Raw genomic sequence first — 23,636 nt, 5'->3', positions numbered from 1 at the left:
TTAATAAATAATTTGATTAATCGTTCCCTTATTTTATTAAATCCCTCTCACAATCACTATGTCTGTATATAGATAACTAACATAGCTAGTATTTGTACTCTACACTTATTATACTTCTAATATTTTAATAATAATAAACAACGCATTTTCAGTCCAACATTCAACAATCCCACTAGTTCATATTTAATGCGATGTGTTTCACTCAGTCTCAGTTCTTAGGCAGAGAAATTAAGAAAAGGTTTATTGTATAAATTTTGCGCAGTTTCTCGGCTGTACGCTGAGGAATAGCTGAAGGAGCCTATTTGTAGGGCTGCGGGCTCTCTTCCCTCACAGCCTCGTTGGCGCAGTAGGCAGCGCGTCAGTCTCATAATCTGAAGGTCGTGAGTTCGAGCCTCACACGGGGCAAAAGCTTTTACTTTAGCGATGCTGTTTTTTTACACAGACGGGAACATTCAGAATACATACGTCACCAAAACACCTTAAAACATCATAAGGCTGATGAGGCTAATCTAATATTGCTGGACTTATTCAGCGAACACCCTCCTGTCCGGCACACGCCTTTATTCAGCCTGTTTAAGGGTTTGAGGTGTCATGGCGCCCTCTGGTGGTCATACCGCGGCATGACATGCAGCCAGTGCTTCTTCAGCCTGGGTTGGGTTGAGATGCAGAACCACTGCCATAAAAACCAAGGGCTCTTATCCATCAAGCAGAAGCACTAAATCCACTTGTTTAATATTTAATTCTTGAAACAGCTGATGATGAAATGTGCTCCTGCATGAAAATCTGACAAATTACTGACAAATAATGATTTGATTAATTATGAGTAATTGCCCTTAACTGTTACACTCATTTTAATAAATCGTTCTCTCCGTTTATAAATATGTAAATATTCCCCTCAATTAATAAATAATCCCATCAGTTTTGCAATCTGTTGCAATTTGTTTCTTCAATTTTTTTTAAACTAACCTCTTTAAATTAACCATCTATTTTCTTAATGCAACGAAACTTCCTTCAAGTTAACAATTTGTTTCACCAATTTAATAAATAATATAATAAATCATTCCCTCAATTGAATTAATCAGCCCCTTAAATTAACCATCTGTTCTCTTTATTTAATACATCGTTCCCTCATTTTAATTTAATAATTAAATACATTGTTACTCAATTTAATAAATATTTAAATAAATATTTTAGAATAATTGAATCTGTTCTCTCAGTTTCATAAATTGTTCCCTTAATGTAATAAATAATTAAACAAATTGTTGCCTTCATTCAACCATTTATTCTGTGTTGCTGATCGTTCCCTAATTTAATTTATTTACTGATTTATTAAATCATTCCCTCAGTTATCATTAGTTAATCATTTTCTGCAATTTTATAAATCAGCCCCCTTACTTTAAGCATCTGTTCTCTCAATTTAATAAATAATGTAATTAATTGTTCCCTTATTGTAGTAAATTATTCTCCAAATTGAACAATTATATTACATTTATTGTTCCCAATTATTTTTTACACACTGGAAATCAATTTTAATAAATTGTTCCCACATTTTAACAAATATTCTAATACATTGTTACTCAATTTAATAAATAATTTAATAAATCGTTCCCTCAATTTTATAATTCAGCTCCCTTAATTTAACAATCTGTTCTCTCAATTTAATAAATAATGTAATAAATTGTTCTCCCAATTTAACAGTTATATTAAATGAATTGTTCCCAATTATTTTTTTACACACTTTAATTAATTAAAATTAATAAATCGTTCCCTCATTTAAAAAAATAATTTATTACATTGTTTTTCATCAAATTATTTAATAAATCGTTCTCTCAGTTAATAAATCAGACCCATTAATTTAACCATCTGTTCTCTAGATTTAATATATAATTTGATTAATCGTTCCCTTATTTTATTAAATTGTTTCCTCAATTTAACAAATTGTTCCTTTAATTAAATTAATCATTCCCAATAATTTTTTACACACCGGAACTCAATTTAATAAATCGTTCCCTCAACCGAATCAATAGTTTTAGGGTCTCTTTAGTTAAATACTTAAAAATACTTTAAATATTATAATTTATTTTATTGACAGTATTGGTGCTTCATACTACGCCGGTCAACTGATGGCAACCTAATTGGATAGGGCGCCCCCTGGTGTCACAGGGGCTTCAAGCAGCCGGTTTTAATGTGTCTTATTAGGCAGGGCCGGGGTGGGAGAGGACAGGAGAATAGGAGAGGGGTGCAGCCAACTGCCCCTCACTCCATTAGGCATGCAGCGCTGCTTTTAGCTCCAGCAGCTCTGCCTGACTGAGGGGGCTGAGTTCAGGAGCAGCTCCGCGCTTCTGCTCGCCTCTCTTCTGGGAATCTCCAGCGCCTTCCCCCATGCCTCACCCCGGAGGAGCGCGTCTGAGGAGTCCTGCGGGCTGCTTCTGAGAGTGCTCTCACTTCTTCACTTTTGACAGCGCCGTAGAGGAGCATGGATTGAAATGGTGCGATGTTCCGCGAGGCATTAGGACGCGCTTGGATTTGCTGGCTGCTGGTCACTGTGGGCTGGACAGGGACGGGTCATGCACACAGTTGCCATGAGGTCAAAACAGCTTTCCAGCTGCGCCAGGTGGGCCCTCTCAGATGGGTCCCAGAAACAGCAGCGCCAGGTTGGTCTCTGAGCTGCACTTTTAGAGGGTTGAGTGACAGCCTGCTTACAGCAGCAATGCTTAGCTAATTACTTAATTATGATGATTATAGAATATATATATATATAATATATTATATTTTATTAAGGATTATTTCTGCACTGCTGAGGAAGCGTAGCTCCTGACCAGTTTAGCCTATCCTTTATTTAAGTTTGATGGTTTAGCTGGTCATACTAGCTTGGTATAGCTGGACGTACAGGTACCCCCAGGACTCAACTTGGTCCTGCTGCTGGTTGACTAGCTTGCTCAAGTCGGTCATACTTGTAGACCAACTTAACAACCAAACTCAAATAACATACCCGATACTGGTCAACAGCTTAACCAGCTTGACTAGGCTGGATCTCTGTCATGCCTTGGTCATGCAGATCAACCGTGGTCATGCTGGTTGACGAGCATTGTCATGCTGATCGTGTTAGTTGACCAGCTTGGTCATAGAAGTTGACTAGCCTGGTCAAGTCGGTCATAAACCATCAAACTCAAATAACCCTGTACTGGTCAAGAGCTAAGATGGTCAACCAGCTTGGTGTGTTCCCCTCAAGCTGCATGGACTCCACAGGTTTGTGCATAAGCCTTTAATGAGTCCCAGTTCAATAGATGTTGTTAGGTGGTTGAATGAAGTCGCGAGGTCATGTGACCGAAATTCAATGTCTGGACAACGTTTAATGCCAACATCAATTTGACGTAGAAAGTGACGCCAGCTGCTGCTGATTTTAAGCTGTGAAGTTGAGTAACCAAAATCCAACATCACATGCTAGCGTCATACCGACGTAAAATACCAACATTTATTTACTGTTTACACAACGTCGTTAGACGTTGACATGTAGGCGATTTTAAGTTGTGAGGTTAAGTAACCAAATCCAACGTCTTCCAAACGACACTGAACCCAACATCTGCTAAATGTCAGAGTGTTAACATCCACACAACGTTGTTGGACGTTAATATGTTGTTGGTTTTAAGTTGTGAGGTTAAGTAACCAAATCCAACGTCATCCAAACGTCACATGCTAACATCATACTGATGTAAAATACCAACACTTAGTTGTGAGGTAAGGACACCGAAATCCAACGTCTGCTAAGTGTCAGTGTTAACATCCACACAACGTTGTTAGACGTTAATATGTAGTGGGTTTTAAGTTGTAAGGTTGAGTAATCAAATCCAACGTCATCCAAACGTCAGATGCTAGCGTCATACCGATGTGAAATACCAATATTTAGTTGTGAGGTAAGGACATCGAAATCCAATGTCTGTTAAATGTCAGAGTGTTAACATCCAGACAACATTGTTAGACGTTAATATGTTGTTGGTTTTATGTTGTACGCTTATGTAACCAAATCCAACGTCATCCAAACGTCAGATGCTAGCGTCATACCGTGAAATACCAATATTTAGTTGTGAGGTAAGGACATCGAAATCCAACGTCTGCTAAATGTCAGAGTGTTAACATCCATACAATGTTGTTAGACGTCGATATGTAGTGCTTTTTTGTGGCTTTAAATCTCGGTATTGAGTAATCCAAATCCAACGTCTTCCAAATGTTACATGCTAGCTTCATATTGAGGTAAATGCTAACATTTACTTGTGAGGTAAGGACATCAAAACCCAATGTTTACTAAATGTTAACGTCCACACAACGTTGTTAGACGTCGATATGTAGTTGGTTTTAAATCCTGGTGTTGAGTAAACGTCTGTCTAATGTTGGAGCTTGACATTTTGACGGAAATGTGACTTTGATTTCTAACCATTCATGATTCAACATCTGTACAACGTTGAGTTTTGCCGTCAGTTTGATTATTACTTCCAACAATATTTCAGTGTCTGTCTGACATTAGAGTCCAACGTCTTTCTGACGTCATATTAGTGTCCTGTGTCTGAAACAAAGCAGTTGGTCCGAAATTTGGTCTGACATTTAGAACTTAGCGTAGCATCCCTGCTCATGACTAGATTGGATCTCGACTGATGGTCACGCAGTCCACATGGTAGATGCATCTCAGTGTTTAGAACACAGGGCTATTGATGACAGGGTTGTGGGTTCGATACCTGGGTTTGACACTGTTGGGCCCTTGAGCAAGGCTAGCCTTCACCCTCTTTGCTCCCCAGGTGCCAGAGCAATGGCTGCCCACCACTCTGGGCATGTGTGCTATTGACACTGCTGTCAATACTGTGTGTTCACTGCATGGATTAGCTAAATTCTATCTGTGTCCCACACCAACAGTTGTCTTTGTCTTGTCATGAACAGCATAAATAATATTATATTAAATATGAAATATTATAATAACATTCCTGATCATTTAAAAATGATCTGTGCTTTTAACAACAGGCCAAACAGTCAAACCCCAAGCGACTGGCTGATAACTGGCTGGTAAATCCTCGTTTGGCCACAACCCCTTTGATAAGATTGGTGACCCTTGGTTTATATGTTAGTCTGCTGTCTCTGGAAGCACTGACCGAGCCAGATCTGCTGTCAGCTCTGCATTCAGGCTCCAATAAGACTACCAGTTCAAGACCCGACGTCTGCTAACACAGTTGCATTCAGTTTGTCATGATATAGAACTGGAACAGGCTGAGAGCAAGGCAGCAGTGTGTTTGAGTGTGTGTGTGTATGTGTGTGTGTGTGTGTGTGAAAGAGAGAGTAAGAGAGCGAGGTGAAAAGAGAAAGTGCGAAAGGTCAGGGAGGTCACAGTGATCCCAGTCAGCTGTTGTAATGCGTGCTTTACTGAGCTGTATCAGTGACGGATTCCTCACATAGGGCAGTATTAGAGCGTCCAGCTGGGCAGGTACCCGCTCACATGCACCGCTTTTAGGGTCTCTGGGTGTTGTTTTTTTTATCAGCTTCTGGAGAAACCTTCACAATATTTCTATACCATCTTCACCACCTTTTAATGTCTAATATCTGTCTCACTCATTTACTGGTCCTCGAGGGCGGGTGTCCAGCGCAGTCGGAGGATTTCCCTTTTCACATACACACCCACTGAACCTGGCATTGAGCAGATGTGTTGCCTCGGGTGTGTTTGAGCAGGAAAAACACCAAACTGCTGGACACCAGCCCTCGAAGGCTGGAGCTGAGGAGCCCTAATCAGTAGGTGTGTTAGTTTACATAAGTTCAGTATTTCCACCTGCCACCTGTGTCTGAACAGTGGCGGCCTTTACTTCGGCCTTGCTCAAGGGCCCAATAGTGGTAATTTGCAGAGCCCAGTATTGAACCTAGTGCTCTAACCAATTAGCCACTACTCATTGAATTGAACCCGGGCCATGGTGGTGTGAGCACAGAATTCTAGCCAATAGAACACCAGGGACATAGACTTATGTAAAAGTCATGTAGTTGATTGGTAAATAGCATATAATGTCCCACATTATGCATTTTCCTTGTATTTTATGCTAAATTGTATTTTATTTTATGATATATATGATATTATAATTTTACATGACGTTCTAACTTCTCTATATCCCTCAGAGTTAAGGAGCAAAGCAGGCTGAAACACCCTTTATAACTTCATTGTGAATGGGCGGAGCTAAACTGCTGTAGGTTGAATTGGTGAAAATAAGTGCTTCGCTTTCCTAGGTGGGATACCAACGATCGTTACAGCCCACCCTGATCTCACATGGGTCCCATCTAGGCCCGGTATGCAGCGCACAACCCAGATGGGACCCATGCTTAAACCCTCCTGGTGGACAAAACCCAGTTGGTGTCATTGCTGTCTGACCATTTTCAAACCCCGTTCTGGTGCTGTGCCTTTAAGACTAATATATGTAAATGTGCTTTGCTCTGATTGGCTGTATTGTTAAAAACCCTACTTATAAGTTTGGGCTACCCATGCAGGCCGAAAAGGATTTTTGTAATAAAACAGACTATTTATTGAGCTTAGTTTCAGTATATGGGCCACATGAATTGGGGAGGGGCTGGTATGTTCTGAAACTGCTCTGTGTGTGTGTGTGTGTGTGTGTGTGTGTGTGTGTGTGTGTGTGTGTGTGTGTGTGTACTCCCTGCCCCTAGTGCACTTGTGTGTGTGTGTGTGTGAGTGTGTGTTCACTACCACAGATGGGTTAAATGCGGAGGACACATTTCGCTGTACAGTGAGAAATACATGCACCTTTACCTTTATATCAACGATATAACCAATAATCAATGCAATGGATGCCTCAGCTTTAGCAGTTCCATAACTGGTTGACTGTGTCTCATCTGCAGATGCGGAGCTGCAAATCTGTAAGCGCCAGGGTCCGACGTGCTGCACCCGCAAAATGGAGGAGAGCTACCACGCCGCTGCACGTAGAGACACCCTCCAGAACATTCTCTCCTACAGCTTCGAGCTCAAGTATCTCATCCTCGGCCACATGTCTGACTTCCAGGGTAAGACCTGAGCTAAGCTTAAGCATGGCCTTCATTGCTTAACACTCAGAATTAGAGGTGTGTCCTAACAGGTCCTCTCAGATCTCAGGATGGACCAGGTCTTAGTGTTGTATTGACTGGATCATTGAACTCCCTTGCCGTGTAATCCGTGAGATTAGTGTGCAGTCCGCTAAAATAATCAAAGGTCATCGCTTTAAAACCAGGTGATCTCTGTTCTGTGCTTCTCCCAGACCTCAATATACAGTGTAAGGAAGTGAAGCCAAGCCCGCTGGCCTGACCCAGTATTAGGGCGCTACTAGGGTGTTAGCATCACTACCGCCACATTAGCATTGCTGTCGCGACAATTGCATTGCAACTGTGGCGGCTGCAGGCCTCGTCCAGCATCGCTACCACGGTGCATTTTCTGCCATTCCTCTTGGCATATTCTTGCAAGCTCCATCAGGTTGAATGGGGAGCGTCAGTAAACAGCCATTTTCAGCTCCTTCCACAATTAGATACAGGTCTGGGCTCTGGGTGGGTCACTCAAGGACATTCACAGAGTTTCTCTGGCTGTCTGCTTTGGGTCGTTGTCATGCTGGAGGGTAAACCTTCGCCCCAGTCTGCTTTTTTTCCTGTATCAATTTACTAAAGGGCCAATCATCCATTTATTTATTTATTCAACATGCTTATTTAATAAACATTTAATAAAGGCTATTATTACAACAGCAGTTTGAATGAACCCTTATAAATGTTTATGTAGGTTCATGTCAGGTATCATGAAAGTCAAGTGAAATCAAGTCAGATTTATTTGTATATAATGTTTTTTATAACTGTTGTCATCACAAAGCAGCTTTACATAATTAGTAATTAATAAAAGACAGAGACAAAAAAGAAATAACGTAAGACATGAAGGATCAAAGACCCCCAGTGAGCCCCAACGGCGACAGTGGCAAGGAGAACCTCCCTCAGAGCTGGAGGAAGAAACCTTGGGAGGAACCAAGACTCACAAGGGGGACTCCACCCATCCTCCTCTGATCAGAACTATTTATTAATTATTGATAAAAGTTATCAAACCAGATACAGCAGATAGTTAATAGTGGTGATATTAATATTAATAGTGCAGATAGAGTCCATTAAGGTTTGAACATGGTCATTAAACAGATAGCAGTGGTAGGAGGGTGTGCCGCTGGTCTGATGTGGGTGGTGGTGGGTGGGGGGCCTGATGGTCGGACTGGTAGGTGGCAGCTGGTCTGACGCTGGTCTAATGTAATTTTTTAATTATTTGTTTTACTTTTAAAGTGGTGTCACCACTTCAGAGATAGTACATAATAATAATTAAAAAATGAGCTTTTGTGCAAAGCCTTTTATTTATTTATTTATTGATTGATTGATTTATTTATTGATTTATTTATTTAGTCGATTTTAGTCCCTTTTTCTCCCAATTTGGTGCTGCCAGTTAATCCACCTGTTCGTAGCTCCCCCCAGCACTAGCAATACCCCTGACGACTTAACTCATATCTGGCAGTCAAAATCTCTTAAGAGTGATGGGAGGAGACAGCGCCATCTACCCTCCTGGAGAGAGTACGGTTAATTGTGCTCTCTCAGACTCCTGCTTTGATTCTCGGAGCCTCTTTCTTCCTTTGAACCAACCAGAGACTGACTGTGATTTTAAAGGAGGCTTTAAGAGTCTTTCTCTTCCTCTCATGTAATCTCGGTTAACGTTTCTGTGCTCTCTGTGGAGGCCGTCAGAGCGACTGATTGAGTTTTACAAATTAGGGACAGGAACTTTCAGAGCCTGAATCAGAATGAGACTCAGGAAAAAGAGCTAATCTGAGAGAAGTTCATGCACACACACACATACACGTCTTCGGTGCACGTTTTAAAAGAGTAATTTGCACCGTTTGACACTTCATTTCGCTTTAATCTCTCAATTTTGTTCAACCGAAGAAATTAAAGAGATGGGGGTGGAGAGGGTGGGGGAGTTCTTATTAGAATAGGTCTCCAAAGATCAGCAGACTGATGAAGAAAATGCGAGCATGTTTTGACGTGTGTAAGAAAGCTCCTTGTTGTCCCTGTCTGGTCGGAACCTTGTTACTCCATGTAGAGCTGCCCTTTAGAGTCTGAAGACCTTCAAGAAAAGCTGAAAAAACAGCATAGCCAGCTATTCAAGCTGGTTGACCAGCATAGCACTTGACCAATGTAGGGTATGTTTAATGGTTTAGCTGGTCTACAAGCACGATCAGCATCCCAGGCTGTTAGACCAGCATGACAAAGCTGGTCCACCAGCATGACCAAGCTGGTCGACCAGCATGACCAAGCTGGTAGACTAGCATAACCAGCAAGACCACACTGGTTGACTAACATGACCAGCATGATCAAGCTGGTAGACTAGCATGATCAGCTTCCCCAAGTTGGTCGACCAGCATAATCAGCTTCCCTAAGCTGGACAACCAGCATGACCAAGCCTGTAGACCAGCATGATCAGCTTCCCCAAGCTGGAATACCAGTATGACCAAGCCTGTAGACCAGCATGATCAGCTTCCCCAAGCTGGACGACCAACATGACCAAGCCTGTAGACCAGCATGATCAGCTTCCCTAAGCTGGACAACCAGCATGACCAAGCCTGTAGACCAGCATGATCAGCTTCCCCTAGTTGGATGACCAGCATGACCAAGCCTGTAGACCAGCATGATCAACTTCCCCAAGCTGGATGACCAGCATGACCAAGCCTGCAGACCAGCATGATCAGCTTCCCCTAGTTGGATGACCAGCATGACCAAGCCTGTAGACCAGCATGATCAACTTCCCCAAGCTGGATGACCAGCATGACCAAGCCTGCAGACCAGCATGATCAGCTTCCCCAAGCTGGTAGACCAGCATTTCCAGCATCACCAAGCTGGACAACCAGCATGACCAGCCCTCACTCACCCTGTGGGGGTAGATGGCCTCCCCTTTTCACTTTTAAGTGATGTTGGCTGGCACAAGTGTCTGTTAGTAAGTGCGGTGGAGCTGGGGATCCAGCACTTACCTCTGAACGTGTCGGTTTCCTGGCAATGCTGCATTGGCGGCAGAAAAAGGAGGTGGCCGACAGTAGGTTCATATTTATCTGCTCCAGAGTGTCCTATTCTATTGGCAGTACTTTTCTACAGGGACTAGACAAGCTGTGCATGTGGCAGGTCTGCGTCAGCAATGGGTGCAGCTTAAAGTAGCTGAATACATTAGTTGTTAGAAGGGGTGACCACAATTATTTGGACATATGTTGTATATAGCACCGGAATAGGGAACCTCTGGAACCTCTTTCCAGTTCTATGAAACCCTCCTTTCTTAGAGCGTAAACTACATTTTGGAGCGGAATGTTGTTTTGACAGCAACGACGTGTTAAATTCATATCAGTCTCCCGGGACTCCAGATCTGACTCATGTGAAATCATGTGAGGAAAGGATGTGTGCCATCAACTTTCAAACCCCTTGACAAACAGGAAGCAGCAGCAGAGCAGATGTTTGGAATAGTCCTCGAGGCCCTTCTCATTTTGCCTCTTCTTTGCTTCTTCGCCTCATCCCATCACAACCCTGACGTTCTCAGGGCCTCTAATGCTCTCCCCTGGGTCATGATGTTCTGAGAGCATTAGCTGAACACCATGCAGAGAATGGGGGCTTCTGTTCCACAGGGACGGATTGCATTAGCTACCAGACTTCCCCTGTCACCATCGCTCGCCGTGGGCTCTTTGCTCTTGATGTTGTAGCAGCGGAGAGAGCAGAGTTCGCTCACTTGCTGTAAACATGCAGACAGGCATGGAGTGATGCTTTTGGATCTACTCAGAGGTCAGAAACATATTTTCCAGGGTCAAGAATTCTTACTGACTTGATTTGACTTCCTGGACACACATCACACGGGCCATGTTCAGAACTAGGCCCTCTGAACTGCATAGTGTGCTGCTATGGGAATCACTTTTGCTGCAGTTCCCTGAAAATTCACTATTTGTCCAGTAGTAGTGAACACACACACACACACAGACACTAATAAACTAGGGAGCTCACACACACCAAGAACGGTGGGCAGCTAACTCCAGCGCCCGGGGAGCAGATAGGGTGAAGGCCTTTGCTCAAGGACCCAACAGGGGCAGCCTCCCGAGCCTGGGTATCGAACCCACAACCCACTGCCCTCCAAATGTTGTACATATGTTTGTGGACACCCCTTCTAATGAATGCATTCAGCTATTTTAAGCTACTCCCATTGCTGAAACATATGTGCAAATGCACACACACACAAACAGCTTGTCTAGTCCCTGTAGAGAAGAAGTACTGCCAATAGAATAGGACTCTCTAGAGCAGATAAACACAAACCCATTGGCACTATGCCTAATCATTCCAGGCATGGGCTAGAAGGGCTTCATGCAAGGTGGTTGGTGTGGCGCAACATATAACACCACTGCCTGCCAGAGAGTTACAACACCATGTGGGAGACTGGGGTTCGATTCCCGGTCTGGGTGACTATGCTGTGCTACACCAATAAGAGTCCTTGGGCAAGACTCCTGACGTTACATTGGCTCACCTCTGTAGTACGAGTAACACTGGGAGTCGCTCTGGATAAGAGCGTCAGCTAAATGCTATAAATGTAATGCAGCATTGAGCTCTGCAACTGTGGAATGATGGTGGAGCTCCATCCAGTACTTTTTGGATGAGTTGGGGATGATGAGGTGGGTGATCATCCAACGTCTTGTCCTGACTAACGCTCTTTTGACGCTGTTTTGACTGAATGCACTCAAATCCTCACAGCAATGCGCCTCCAAAATATAGTAGAAAGTCTTCTGTAGAGACAGTTACTCCAACAAAATCTGAGTCTTCAGATGTTCATTTTCCCAGCCGGCTGCAGCAGCAGCAGTGTTGTGGACGTTCTCAGAAGGTAAATAGAGGAGTTGAGGTTCTGCAGTGTGGAGCTATTTTACAGTGGAACCTGAAAACAGACCATAATATCTGACCCTTTATAAAACCATCACTGAAACACTCTGTTTTACCAGCGGGAGAACTGCAGAACCGCTCACTCGCCTTTCTCTGTTTATAAACCAGCACTGAAGAACCCGTTCAGAACCGAGTAGAGGCTAACGCTAATGCTAACACACACACATGCTATAGAAACCCCAACCACACACCCTCACGCACATTCACCCACTATAAACCAGTTATTACACACCAGTAGACCAACAACAACCACAGATACCAGTCCAGAGTGTGTACCACTACACACACACACACACACACAGGAAGTGATTAGACTGCAGTGTTGTGAAGGAGCTGGGGGCTGATTGGTCAGGGAGGAGAGTCAGACTGGATTAGACAATATTAAACACTGTAAAACAGTGATTTTAAGAAAAGTCTTGACTAATCTAAATCAATCAGTCCAGAAAGTCTGATTATAGAAACTGATACTGAAAATAAACAGATTTTTCTGAACATTAATAATTAATTAATTAATTAATCAGCAGCTCATCTGATCTAAACTGTGGAGCTGGATTATTTATACAACGCACAGTTGGAGCAGATCGGTATCGACTGATCCTCAGCATTTGGAGACTCAGATCGGATGGGGTGGGTGGGTGGATTGGGGGGGGGCATGATTGGGACATCACTAGTCGGAACAGTGCAGGTAAGCTTATTTCCCAGGCTTTCTCTGTCCTCGTTCCCTCTCCAGCCAACAGAGTGAATATTAAACAAGCTAAAGCGGCGGAAATGTCGAAATTCCCGGAGTATCCTTGGAGATCCGCCCACGTTAGACTCAATGTATTGCACTATAATGAGTGCAGATGAATGGGCTAGAAAAGATCATTTGTGTCCCTTTGTGCTTTTCATGGGATTGTTGCTGGTGGCCCGGTCGACGGAGAGCGAGTTCCTAAAGTGCTTTCATCGCCGTGTGGGAGAGGAGTGTAGATTCAGACAGTAATGTGGCTTCACTCTCTCGCTGAGTAATGTTTGTCTTTGTCTGTGTGTGTGCAAGTGTACAGTAATCACTAATGAAAGAGGATTAGTGACAGAAACAACGTTTGCCGCCTGTAAAGTTAGGGTGGCTGGTGTTGGTGCAGATCTTGGTGCTCACCTTCTCGGCCTCCAAAAGGTTCTACTTCAAAGGGTGGAATCTTCCCAGCCACATGCCATTTACTCACACCCCGACCAGCAAACCACATCTAACCCCAGCAACCCCACCGGCACTAAAAATACTGCCAGCTACCTATTCACTAGGTTCTAAATTTAAGTGTTGGACCAGGCGCAGCTCCAGGCTGTAGAGGTTTCCTGACACTGATACTCTGCAGTGGGCTGCTGGTCAGAAGCACACACATGGCCTAAACTCTCAGAGGAGATACATGAACTGGCTTTCACTTCATTTCGATTTGGTCTGCAATGTCAAAGGTTGGCCGCGGTATCTCTGTTTTGCTCTCTATGTGTGACTTCTGTGACCCTTGTGACCTCACTCCCCCGCCATGACAGCGTGGCCTGGTCAGGCCAAAGCAACTCGGAGTTACATGACCCCAGTGAAATCCCCCTGCTATGACACCTGATTCCTCACTGTTTGGGTGTGGTTGCTAGGACGTGGTTCAGAAATCATTAGGCCTCTGTGGGACGGTACCTCTGTTAAGAAAACTGGTATATATATATATATTGCCCAAAGTGTGTGTGTGTGTGTGTGTGTATAAATATAAATAATCATCCAACCAATACATATGCCCTATAAGTCCAAAAGTTTGTGGACACGCCTTCTAATGAATGCATTGCTATTTTAAGTTGCACCCATTGCTGACACAGATGTGCAAATGCACACACACACACACACACACACACACAGACACACAGTTTGTCCCGTCCCTGTAGAGAAGTACTACATGAACCCATTGGCGCTCCATCCAGTACTTTTGGGATGAGTTGGGTGGTCATCTAACATCCTGACCTCACAAAAAAAAATCTAGTAGAAAACCTTCTTCTCTGGACAGTAGAGACAGTTACTCAAACAAGAGCAGGATGAACTATGTTAATGCCCTTGATTTCTGAAGAAAACTGAATGAGCAAGTGTCTAAATACTTTTGTTTGTATAGTGTATATCGTTAGTATCTTGTATCTCCAAAATTGGTCATTTTGGGGCGTTTTTATTGGTCCGTTCAGCATGAAATTCTAATAATAAAAAACCCATGCTGGTGAAGTTCAAACAGCATTCATAGGACAAATTTAGTTGGCAGACCTGAATCCAGGCAGGGCCCAAATTAAAATACCTAACGTGCCCAGATCGGACCCCCTGGGCCTAGCTGGGTCTGGCATGTGGTTTATTTAGGAGGGGGTTATGGGTCTCATTCTCTGCTGCAGGGGGCCACACTCATAGGGTTGCTGGAATTACAGTGTAGCTATAGAGAAAGCTGGAAGATTGCTGATGACAGGAAGAATAGTGAGGCATGTCAGAAACCTCCAGTGGCTTGTGTTAGGGCCCGGCTGACACTGGCTGACGTTGAGGTTCTGTGAATTCATCAGTGCAATACAATGTGCTTCAGATGTTACGATCCTGGAAGTGATTACTTCATCAAATTTGACATAATTAAAAAGTTAATATGTAAACAAAGTATTTTTAAAGTATTTAGTGCCTCTGAAAAGCTACACTAAATTGACAAAAGTAATGGGACATATGGTCATTCATTGGTTCTTCTGAAATCAAGGGTATTAAAAAGAGTTGATCCTGCTTTTTTTGGAGTAACTGTCTCTACTGTCCAGAGAAGAAGGCTTTCTACTGGCTTTTGGAGGAGCATTGCTGTGAGGATTTGATTGTATTCAGCGACTAATGCGTTAGTGAAGTCAGGATGCTGGTTAGATGATCACCACCCCGCCTCATCACCCCCAACTCCCTAGCCAACCCCAAAAGTATTGAATGGAGCACCACCACCACCATCATTCCAGAGAACACAGTTCTTCTTCCACTTCTCCACAGCTCAATGCTGCTGGGGGGCTTTATACCCCTCAAGCCCACCCCTGGCATTAGGCAGCATGGTGCCGATAGGTCCATGTTTACGATCGGCTCTGTTTTATTGGCAGTACTTTTTTCTACAGGGAATAGAGAAGCTAAATGTGTGTGGTTTTGAAGAGTTTGGACATTTGCTGGTTGCTTCCACATCCCTGTCACACAGAGGGGAGTCAGCTTTGCTTCTGAAGAAAGCCAGATAGGCAAACAAGCCTGGGAGCAGGATAATCCCCAACGTTCAGCCTCTCTACAGTCAACACACACGCACACACACAGACCCGGCCATGAGACGTCTACCGACTGCTAAAACTGGTTCTATAAGCTACTGTCACACACCTCCCAACTGCACTGGAGCCCAAAAAGACACATGGATTAAGGGCTGTCAGCTCTCATTAGGCCGGGGGGACGGGAGCTTAGATGTATAGGAACGAGATGACAGACTGACATCAGCTGGCCTTTCAAAGTAACCTCCTAAATGTCAAACACGACTGCAGCCATTGTTTCTCTTCTCATATTACAAAGGCTGTGTTAGTGGGAATTTGTTCAAGTAGCAGGCGGCGGTGACCTGAACGGCTGCAGTTTTCTCCGCAGCTGTGATGTAAACTGGAGAGCGGAGCTGAGATTTCAGTGGGTGCGTGGGTTGGATCACCAGTTGCCAATAGCCAGTTGCCTGCCTAATGCCAGGCGTGGGCTAGAGGGGTATAAAGCCCCCCCAGCAGCATTAAGCTGTGGAGCAGTGGAAGAACTGCGTTCTCTGAATGAGTTGGGGAGTTAAGGGATGATGGTGGGGTGGTGATCATTATCCAACATCCTGACCTCACTGATGCTCTTGTTGCTGCATGCAATCAAATCGTCACAGCAATGCTCCTTCAAAATCTAGTAGAAAGCCTTCTCACCTGGACAGTAGAGACAGTTACTCCAACAAAAGCAGAATAACCTTTTTAATACCCTTGATTTCAGAAGAAATAATGAATGAGCAGGTGTCCCAATACTTTTGTCCATTTAGTGGAGAATACACTTACTGTTAAATGTATAGTTTTGACTACTCTCTCTCTCTCCCTCTCTCTCTCTCTCTCTCTCTCTCTCTCTCTCTCTCTCTCTCAGACACCTTCCATTCCCTCCTGTCGTTCACGCTCAACCACACCCTCTCCCTCTTTGACCTGGCCTACGAGCCCATCGCCCGGGAGTCCCGTCCTTTAGTCTCCACCCTCTTCTCCGACCTTGCCCTCTATCTCCATGGCGATGCTGGAATCTCTGTGGAACACTCCGTCCACCGCTTCTATGATGACCTCTTCCCGCTCGTCTACCATTACCTGGTCAACCCTGGCCTGCGCTCCTCATCCTCCTCGTGGTCATCAGAGGGTGCCGAATGCCTCCGAGCCACTCGTCCGGATGTGAACCCGTTTGGCCCGTACCCGCAGGCTCTGGCGCAGGACCTGGGACGGGCGCTAGCGGGTGGGCGGATGCTCACCCAGGCGCTCATGGCTGGCGCGGAGGTCTTGAATGCCACGGAGTCAGCAGGGATGGCAAAAGAGTGCGGGCGTGCTCTGGTCCGCATGCACTACTGCCCACACTGTAGGGGGCTGACCCTGATCCGGCCCTGCGGGGGGCTTTGTCTGAACGTGATGCGAGGCTGCCTGGCCGGACTGGCCGAGCTGCAAGCCCCTTGGAGCCGCTACGTGGGCTTGCTGGAGCGCCTGAGCGGGGTGTTGGCCGGGGGGCATGAGCTGGAGCTGGCCCTGCTGGGCATACGCGAGAGGATTAACGACGCCATCCTGAGCGCCCAGCTTCATGGGCCACACCTCAGTGCTGTTGTGAGTCATACTGGTGCCTGACTTTTTCTATGGTGGTGGTTTGCAGCTCCAGTCCTGGGGATCCATATCAGATATTCTTTATCCGATCCAGCTCAGTAAGGGGTGTGGATGTCCTGGACTGGAGTTCTAATATTGCTCACATTACATCTAGAGCTGGGCAATATGACAATATTTTATCGTATCGTGATAAATTTGGTTATCATGGTATGTAATAATATGCTTCTCTAATCATATGGAGGAGACTGTTAGAGCTTAATAAACACTGATCAGCTGCAGGTTTCATTACTAACAGTGTAATTAGACTGGGTTCATTAGATGAAGAGCAGCAGATGTTAATAGAGTATAAATCACTGTATTCAGTTTAGGAGAGGATCTGAATAGTACATTATAAGAATCTGTCGCTACTGATATGTTTAGTCTATGATTACATATGTTGTGATAAATATCATAAATATCGTATATCACAAAAAACAAAAACTTTAAATATCGTGATCTAGTATTTTTACCATATCGCCCAGCCCTAAGTGCTTTGCTATTTACCCAAGAAAAACCATAGCTAGTTAGAATAGACTAATAGTTCAAAGATACCTCTAAGCTTTAGACATCACTAAGCACAAGTCAATAAGATGACCACAGTACTCTGCTATTCATCCAAGTATTCTCTGAAGAGGAGGGTCTTCAGTCTGGGTTTGAAGACAGCGAGCGGCTCGGGCCGTTCGGACACCCAGGGGAAGCTCGTTCCACTAGTTTGGTGCCAGGAGAGAAAAAAGTCTGGACGCTTGTCTTCTGCGTATTTTGAGGGATGGCGAGTCGAGCCGAGCCGTAATTAAAGCTCGAAGGGCTCTAGGTGCGGATCGGCTTTTGACCATTGCCATGAAGTACGGAGTGGCTGGTCTGTTCTTGGCTTTGTAGGCCAGAGTCAGGGTTTTGAATCTGATGCGGGAAGCAGCTACAGGCTTACCTGCATAACCCTGTAGAACAACAGATTTTGGGACTTAACCCATTTGGATTATCAATGCAGAGAAATTATAAATACTTAATCAAATATAGGTTTAAAAATTAGTGTTATTCCCTTAACAAGGCTTATCACACACTAAGGTGTATTAGTTACTACAGGGACTTCTGTTGGGGCTGTGTAACGACACTTTCAGCCCTCCAGCGGGCCATAGGCTTTTTAAGTCTTTGAAATATGATAATGAAGATAAATTATTTATGGAAATATTATAGATATATACTAAAGATTAGTCTGTAAATCTTATTAAACATTTAATAACTGCAGGAAAATGTAAGTTATGCATGCAGAATGTGTATTATGTGTACTACAGGCTCTGATATGGGTTAATAGTTAATATTTATATAGTCAAAGTTAAAAATAAATAGTTGCTATGAATCACACAAGTGTTAACCTGTGTGCACATATGCTGATACACATGTCCAAATGTTTATGGACATCCTTTTTAATGAATGCAATCAGCTATTTTAAGCTGCACCCATTGCTGACACAGTCCCCAGCGGAGCAGTACTGCAAATAGAACAGGATAAATATGAACCTTTTAGCACCATGCTGCCTAATGCCAGGCGTGGGCTAGAGGGGTATAAAGCCCCCCCTAGAGGGGTAGAAAGCCCCCCCCAGCAGCATTGAGCTGTGGAGCAGTGGGAGAACTGTGTTCTCTGGAATGATGGATAATGGTGCTCCTTCCAGTGCTTTTGGGATGAGTTGGGGAGTTGGGGGTACTGGTGATCATCCAGCATCCTGTGCTCAGTGCTCAGTAACATTCTTGTTGCTCAATGCAATCAAATCCTCATAGCAATGCTCCTATTAAAATCTAGTAAAAAGACGCCCTTGCCTGGACAGTAGAGACAGTTACTCCAACAAAAGCAGGATATACTATTTTAAATAGGCTTGATTTCAGAAGAAACAATAAAAAAGCAGGTGTCCCAATACTTTTGTCAATATATTATATTTTGAACTGCAGAACTCATAGTAAGACAGCAAAAACACAAAACACCATCATGTCTAGATCATAGAATATTACAAAACTCCACCCCGTCACTGCAGTACTCAGAAGCAAGCTGGTCAAGTCTGTGCAAACTGGTGGTTGCTTTTTTTCCCAGTATCTTCCTCAAATAATAGCATATTTATGGCAAAGCCTGACCCGTATTCCCCATAATCCAGTGTTCTTCAAGGACTCCAGCAGATTACTGCAGGATTTCCACTGTAAATCTACTGCATATTTCTTTATACTGTATAAAAAACATCACATTTCTGTGGCAATATATGCCTTCCTCATAAATATTGCTTCCTCTGGAGGTCGACTGACTGCTGAAATTATAAGCAGTTATTTTTAACCACAGTGTTGGAATGGCCATGTTCCAAATCCCTCTGGGATTTTCACCCGTAAGGATCTGGACAGAATGCAAGCTGTTCCATAATTTGTTCCATTCCAGTTTCGGCACACCTGGTCGTTAAGGGTAATTGGGGGTGGTTGAGCTCTAATGATCTGGTTGGGGTTCTTCATTCAGACCTGAAATGGAACCATAACGGGAAGCAGCTTGGGGTCCTAGAGTCTGTGTGGGGCGTCTGCATTTGCTCAGGGTTCCAGTATTGTACGGTTCATAAGTCTGTGCTGTGTTTTATGCAGTATGCTCCACATACATTATATGGACAAAAGTATTGGGACACCTGCTCGTTCATTGTTTCTTCTGAAATCAAAGATATTAAAGGAGTTTATCTCGCTTTTATTGGAGTAACTGTCTCTACTGTCCAGAAAAAAAGAACTTCCAAGATTTTGGAGGAGCATTGCTGTGAGGTTTTGATTGCATTCACCGAAAAGAGTGTTATTGAGGACAGAATGTTGGATGATTGATCACCACCCAACTCATCCCAGAAGTATTGGATGGAGCACCACCATCAACACAGTTCTCCCACTGCTCCATAGCTCAATGCTGGGGGGCTTTATACCTCTTTAGTCCACACCTGGCATTAGGCAGCATGGTGCCAATAGGTTCATTGTTTACCATCTGCTCCGGAGAGTCCTATTCTTTTGGCAATACTAGACAAATTGTATGCGTGAGTGTGTGTGTGTGCATTTGCACACATGTATCAGCAATGGATGCAACTTAAAGTAGCTGAATGCATTCATTTAAAAGGGGTGTCCACAAACTTTTGGACATATAGTGTCTTTAGGTTATTCGACATCTGTATTCAGACATGGATCAGTGGGATCGGGCCTGGCTTTGAGCTGACTGGGCCTCGCTGCTGACAGCTGCGTGTGTGTGTGTGTGGGGGTGGATTAAGTTTGAGACACATTCTCACAGACCCGCCTGAGAGGAATGTGGACCTGCCCGTCAGAATGTAGGATATTATTACCTAACCCCCTGACTGCTAACCCCTTAGCACCCCGCACCCCCAAGCGGAGGACCACTTGCACTGGGCAGTCAAACACCTCTCTCCTAAGCTTCACGGATCAAGTGTAGCTCGCTCACCGATGCTGCGTAGCTGGGATGACTTTGGTTTCACATGACCTGAGGTGTGTGCGCCACTGCGGGAAGGGGGCAGGAGAGAGAATGGGGTCACTGGTGGCTGCAGTGCTGGACAGGGCGTTGTCAGAGCGTTCGGAAAGAGGAGTGACTCACTGGAGTTTCTGCAAGGGGTGTGGACCCCAGGTGGATGTGTTGCGTAGGTGTTGTTTAAACAGCTGCCTCATACAGAATGGATGCACTATATGTCCAAATGTTTGTGGACACCCATTCTAATGAATTCATCCAGCTCTATTTTGTACTCTAGGTCGCATGCATTGCAGACACAGATGTGCAAATGCACACACAGACCCTTTTTCTAGACCCTGTAGAAAAAATACTGCCAGTAGAATAGGACTGTATCTGGAGCAGAGGAACATGAACCTATTCCAGGTGTGGGCTAGAGGGGTATACAGCTCTCCATCATTGAGCTGTGGAGCAGTGGAAGAACTGTGTTCTCTGGGATGATGATGGTGGTGCTCCATCCAATACATCGTTTAAAAATGATGTTCTCTGGAAAACCTTTAGTCCTAGTCTGAAGCTAGGGCTTCCTCCTTGCACAAATGAAGTGAAGGTGTGTGTATGTGAAGCATGTGTGTGTGTGGAGTCCACTATTGCTGGTCCTGAGCCTCAGTCTTGGATCAGTGAGAGTTGTTTGGGTGTTGTCTGCTTGTGCTCGGTCCTCTGTCCTGCATGCAAATTCACCTCTGGACAAAGGCAGCTCCGGCTGGCTGGACAAACCCCTTCCCAAAAAGCAGGGCACCAAGCGAGGGGCCGCAGTGAGGGGGCTGATAGAGTTTGGGTAATCCTCAGATAAATAAGACTCCTTAAAGGAATCCTCCTCCCACCTACACACACACACACACACATACACACATACACACAAAGACACAGAGACAGAGATGCTACAGTTGCAAAGCTCATTTTGTCACTGCTAGGCCCAGTCTCAGTCTGTACCTGTTGATGTCTGTGTCCAGGTAATCATCACAGCTCTGGTTCTGTAGTAGAGCATATTTAGGGATTTTGGGCCTGATCTGGCCAGATTAGATCAGAACACTCATGCTAGGCTACAACGTTTTTTATTTTTTTAATATATTTATATATATATATATATTTTTTTTTTTTTTTTTTTTTTTTTTTTTTATTGATCTACCCACGTATCATTTTTGTAGCATTAACACTTTTGTGTTAACTAATGCGCCCCCTAGTGGCCGAAAAGCCAGTTCTGCTGCACCTGTAACTCCGCCTCAACTGACGATGTAATAGTGAGAATTTTTCCCCTTTCTGTTTTGTATTGGGCAGCGGGCGGCCTACTGAATGTTAATACGCCCACTGGTCGCCATGGCGACATCTGAAGCACAAAATCTTCCAATTGGCTGCTTTCTACCCCGCCCGCTCCACACTAAGCCCTGCCTCCGCAGCCTCATTATCAAACTCTCTCAAACATTCTCCTCGATTTGGACAACAAAAGTCAATTTATGCTGATAAATGACACTTTAGCTATTCCAGACCTGACTACAGCGCCCCCTAGTGGCCCCCAGTTCTCCTTCGTCTCAGCTGATGATGTAATAGTGAGGTGTTTTCCTTTTGTTACGTAGTGGTGGGTGGGACTTTCTGAATGTGATTGCTCTCACTGAGGGCAGAAAAGCCTCTGATTGGCTGCTTTCTACCCTGCCTCCGAGTAAGCAGAGTAAGCCGAAGACCCACTGAACTCCTCCTAAAATAACGATACCCTGTAATTCTCTGTCTGATCATCAGGTGGACAAAGTGTGTGGTCCCCTCACACAGTCTGCTTCGTCCACTCGTGAGAGCGTTACAGCGGAGAGCCCTACTGCCTCTGTCCAGCCAATCACAGAGCTGCTGACCTCCAGTCCCTCTCCTAGCTCTGACACCCAGGATCAGGAACACAGCCGAGTTACTCTCAAAAAGAGGTGAGAGAAACTAGCGATGACTCTATTTACATAATATTCAGGCAGGGTCATAAGTATTTGGACAGTGACATAATGTTTGTCATTTTTCCTCCCTCCCTACACACCTCCATAATAATGCAAAGGTTTTGTTAAGCACCGTGAAATAAAGGTGGTCATCTACACCTATTTAATAAATGAAAGTCTATATACACTGATTAGCCATAACATTAATACCACCTCTTTGTTTCTGCACTCATTGTCCATTTTATCAGCTCCATTTACCATCACTTACTTACATCATAGATACGTTAGCCACCTTTCACCCTGTTCTGCAATTGTCACGACCAGTTAGTGTGTGCTGTGCTGGTGGTACGAGTGGATTAGACGCAGCAGTGCTGCTGGAGTGTTTAAACACTGTCTCTGTCCACTCACTGTCCACTCTATTATTAGACAATCCTACCTAGTTGGTCCACCTTGTAGATGAAGGTAGAAACAGACAGAGACAGACGCTCACCTGTTTGCATTGGTCATTCTCTAGTCAGGACGCTGCCCACAGGACTCTGTTGGCTGGATGTTTCTGGTTGGTGGACTATTCTCAGTCCGGCAGCACTGCTGTATCTGATCCACTCGTACCAGCAGCGCAATACACACTACTAACACACTCACCACCACCATGTCAGTCAGTGTCACTGCAGTGCTGAGAATGACCCACCAACCCAAATACTACAGTCTGCTCTGTGGTGGTCAGTCCTGAGCATTGAAGAACAGGGTGAAAGGAGGCTGATATATACATATAGCCTCCTTTCAGACACAAGGAGGTGGTATTAATGTTATGGCTGAAATACACTATAAATAAGCTCTTACTAAAGCATCCCCTTGACTGCGGCGTGTAGTTAACTGCTAACAGGCTGATCTCTGACCCTTGCAGGTCCTTACCACTGAAACCTTCCAAGAATGATAAACCTAGAAGTCTGAAGAAGATCTCCAAGTAAGCATGGAGCCCCATATCTGTCAGGGGATATCCCTATCAGCATGTGTTTGTGTGTGTGTCACCATAAATCATAGTGAATGGGTGTTTACAAGGCAAAACATGAAAGATGATAATGTCTGATGTCAAATGTCAAATATCAAGTCCTGCAGTAATGAGATCTAATGAAGCTGATGTCTCTCTCAGGGAGTTTATGGGTTATATTCAGCGCTACAAGTCCTTCTTTTCCACACTGCCAGAGATGTTGTGTGAGGGAGAGACGGTGGTGGATGACTACACCTGCTGGAACGGAGAGGATGTGGTGGAGAGGTACAGTGTACAGCTTTGTTATTCCGAATAATCGCTACACTTGCTATACACAGCGAGAGTCTCCAGTGTGGTGGTCTTTGGCATTGTGC

General features: G+C 44.3%; 1 protein-coding gene and 1 non-coding gene across 2 annotated transcripts in view; both read left to right on the top strand.

Annotated features, from left to right (window-relative positions):
* Positions 1–332: 332 nt before the first annotated feature.
* trnam-cau (transfer RNA methionine (anticodon CAU)) lies at positions 333–405 on the top strand. Its single transcript has one exon. It is a non-coding gene; the product is annotated as a tRNA-Met (tRNA).
* Positions 406–2,217: 1,812 nt separating this feature from the next.
* Positions 2,218–23,636, top strand: part of gpc5b (glypican 5b) — a 74,438-nt gene continuing 53,019 nt past the window's right edge. The window contains exons 1-6 of the mRNA XM_072660549.1: positions 2,218–2,654; positions 6,877–7,038; positions 16,112–16,821; positions 22,099–22,271; positions 23,179–23,238; positions 23,425–23,547. Coding sequence (XP_072516650.1) covers positions 2,495–2,654; positions 6,877–7,038; positions 16,112–16,821; positions 22,099–22,271; positions 23,179–23,238; positions 23,425–23,547 — 1,388 coding nt within the window. The 5' untranslated portion in view covers positions 2,218–2,494. The remainder of the gene's footprint in view (positions 2,655–6,876; positions 7,039–16,111; positions 16,822–22,098; positions 22,272–23,178; positions 23,239–23,424; positions 23,548–23,636) is intronic.

Source organism: Salminus brasiliensis, chromosome 17, assembly GCF_030463535.1.
Source record: "Salminus brasiliensis chromosome 17, fSalBra1.hap2, whole genome shotgun sequence".
In the NCBI taxonomy this organism is placed as follows: Eukaryota; Metazoa; Chordata; class Actinopteri; order Characiformes; family Bryconidae; genus Salminus; species Salminus brasiliensis.
The sequence above is the reverse complement of the archived record's forward strand: the minus strand, read 5'-3'. Positions and strand labels throughout refer to the sequence as shown.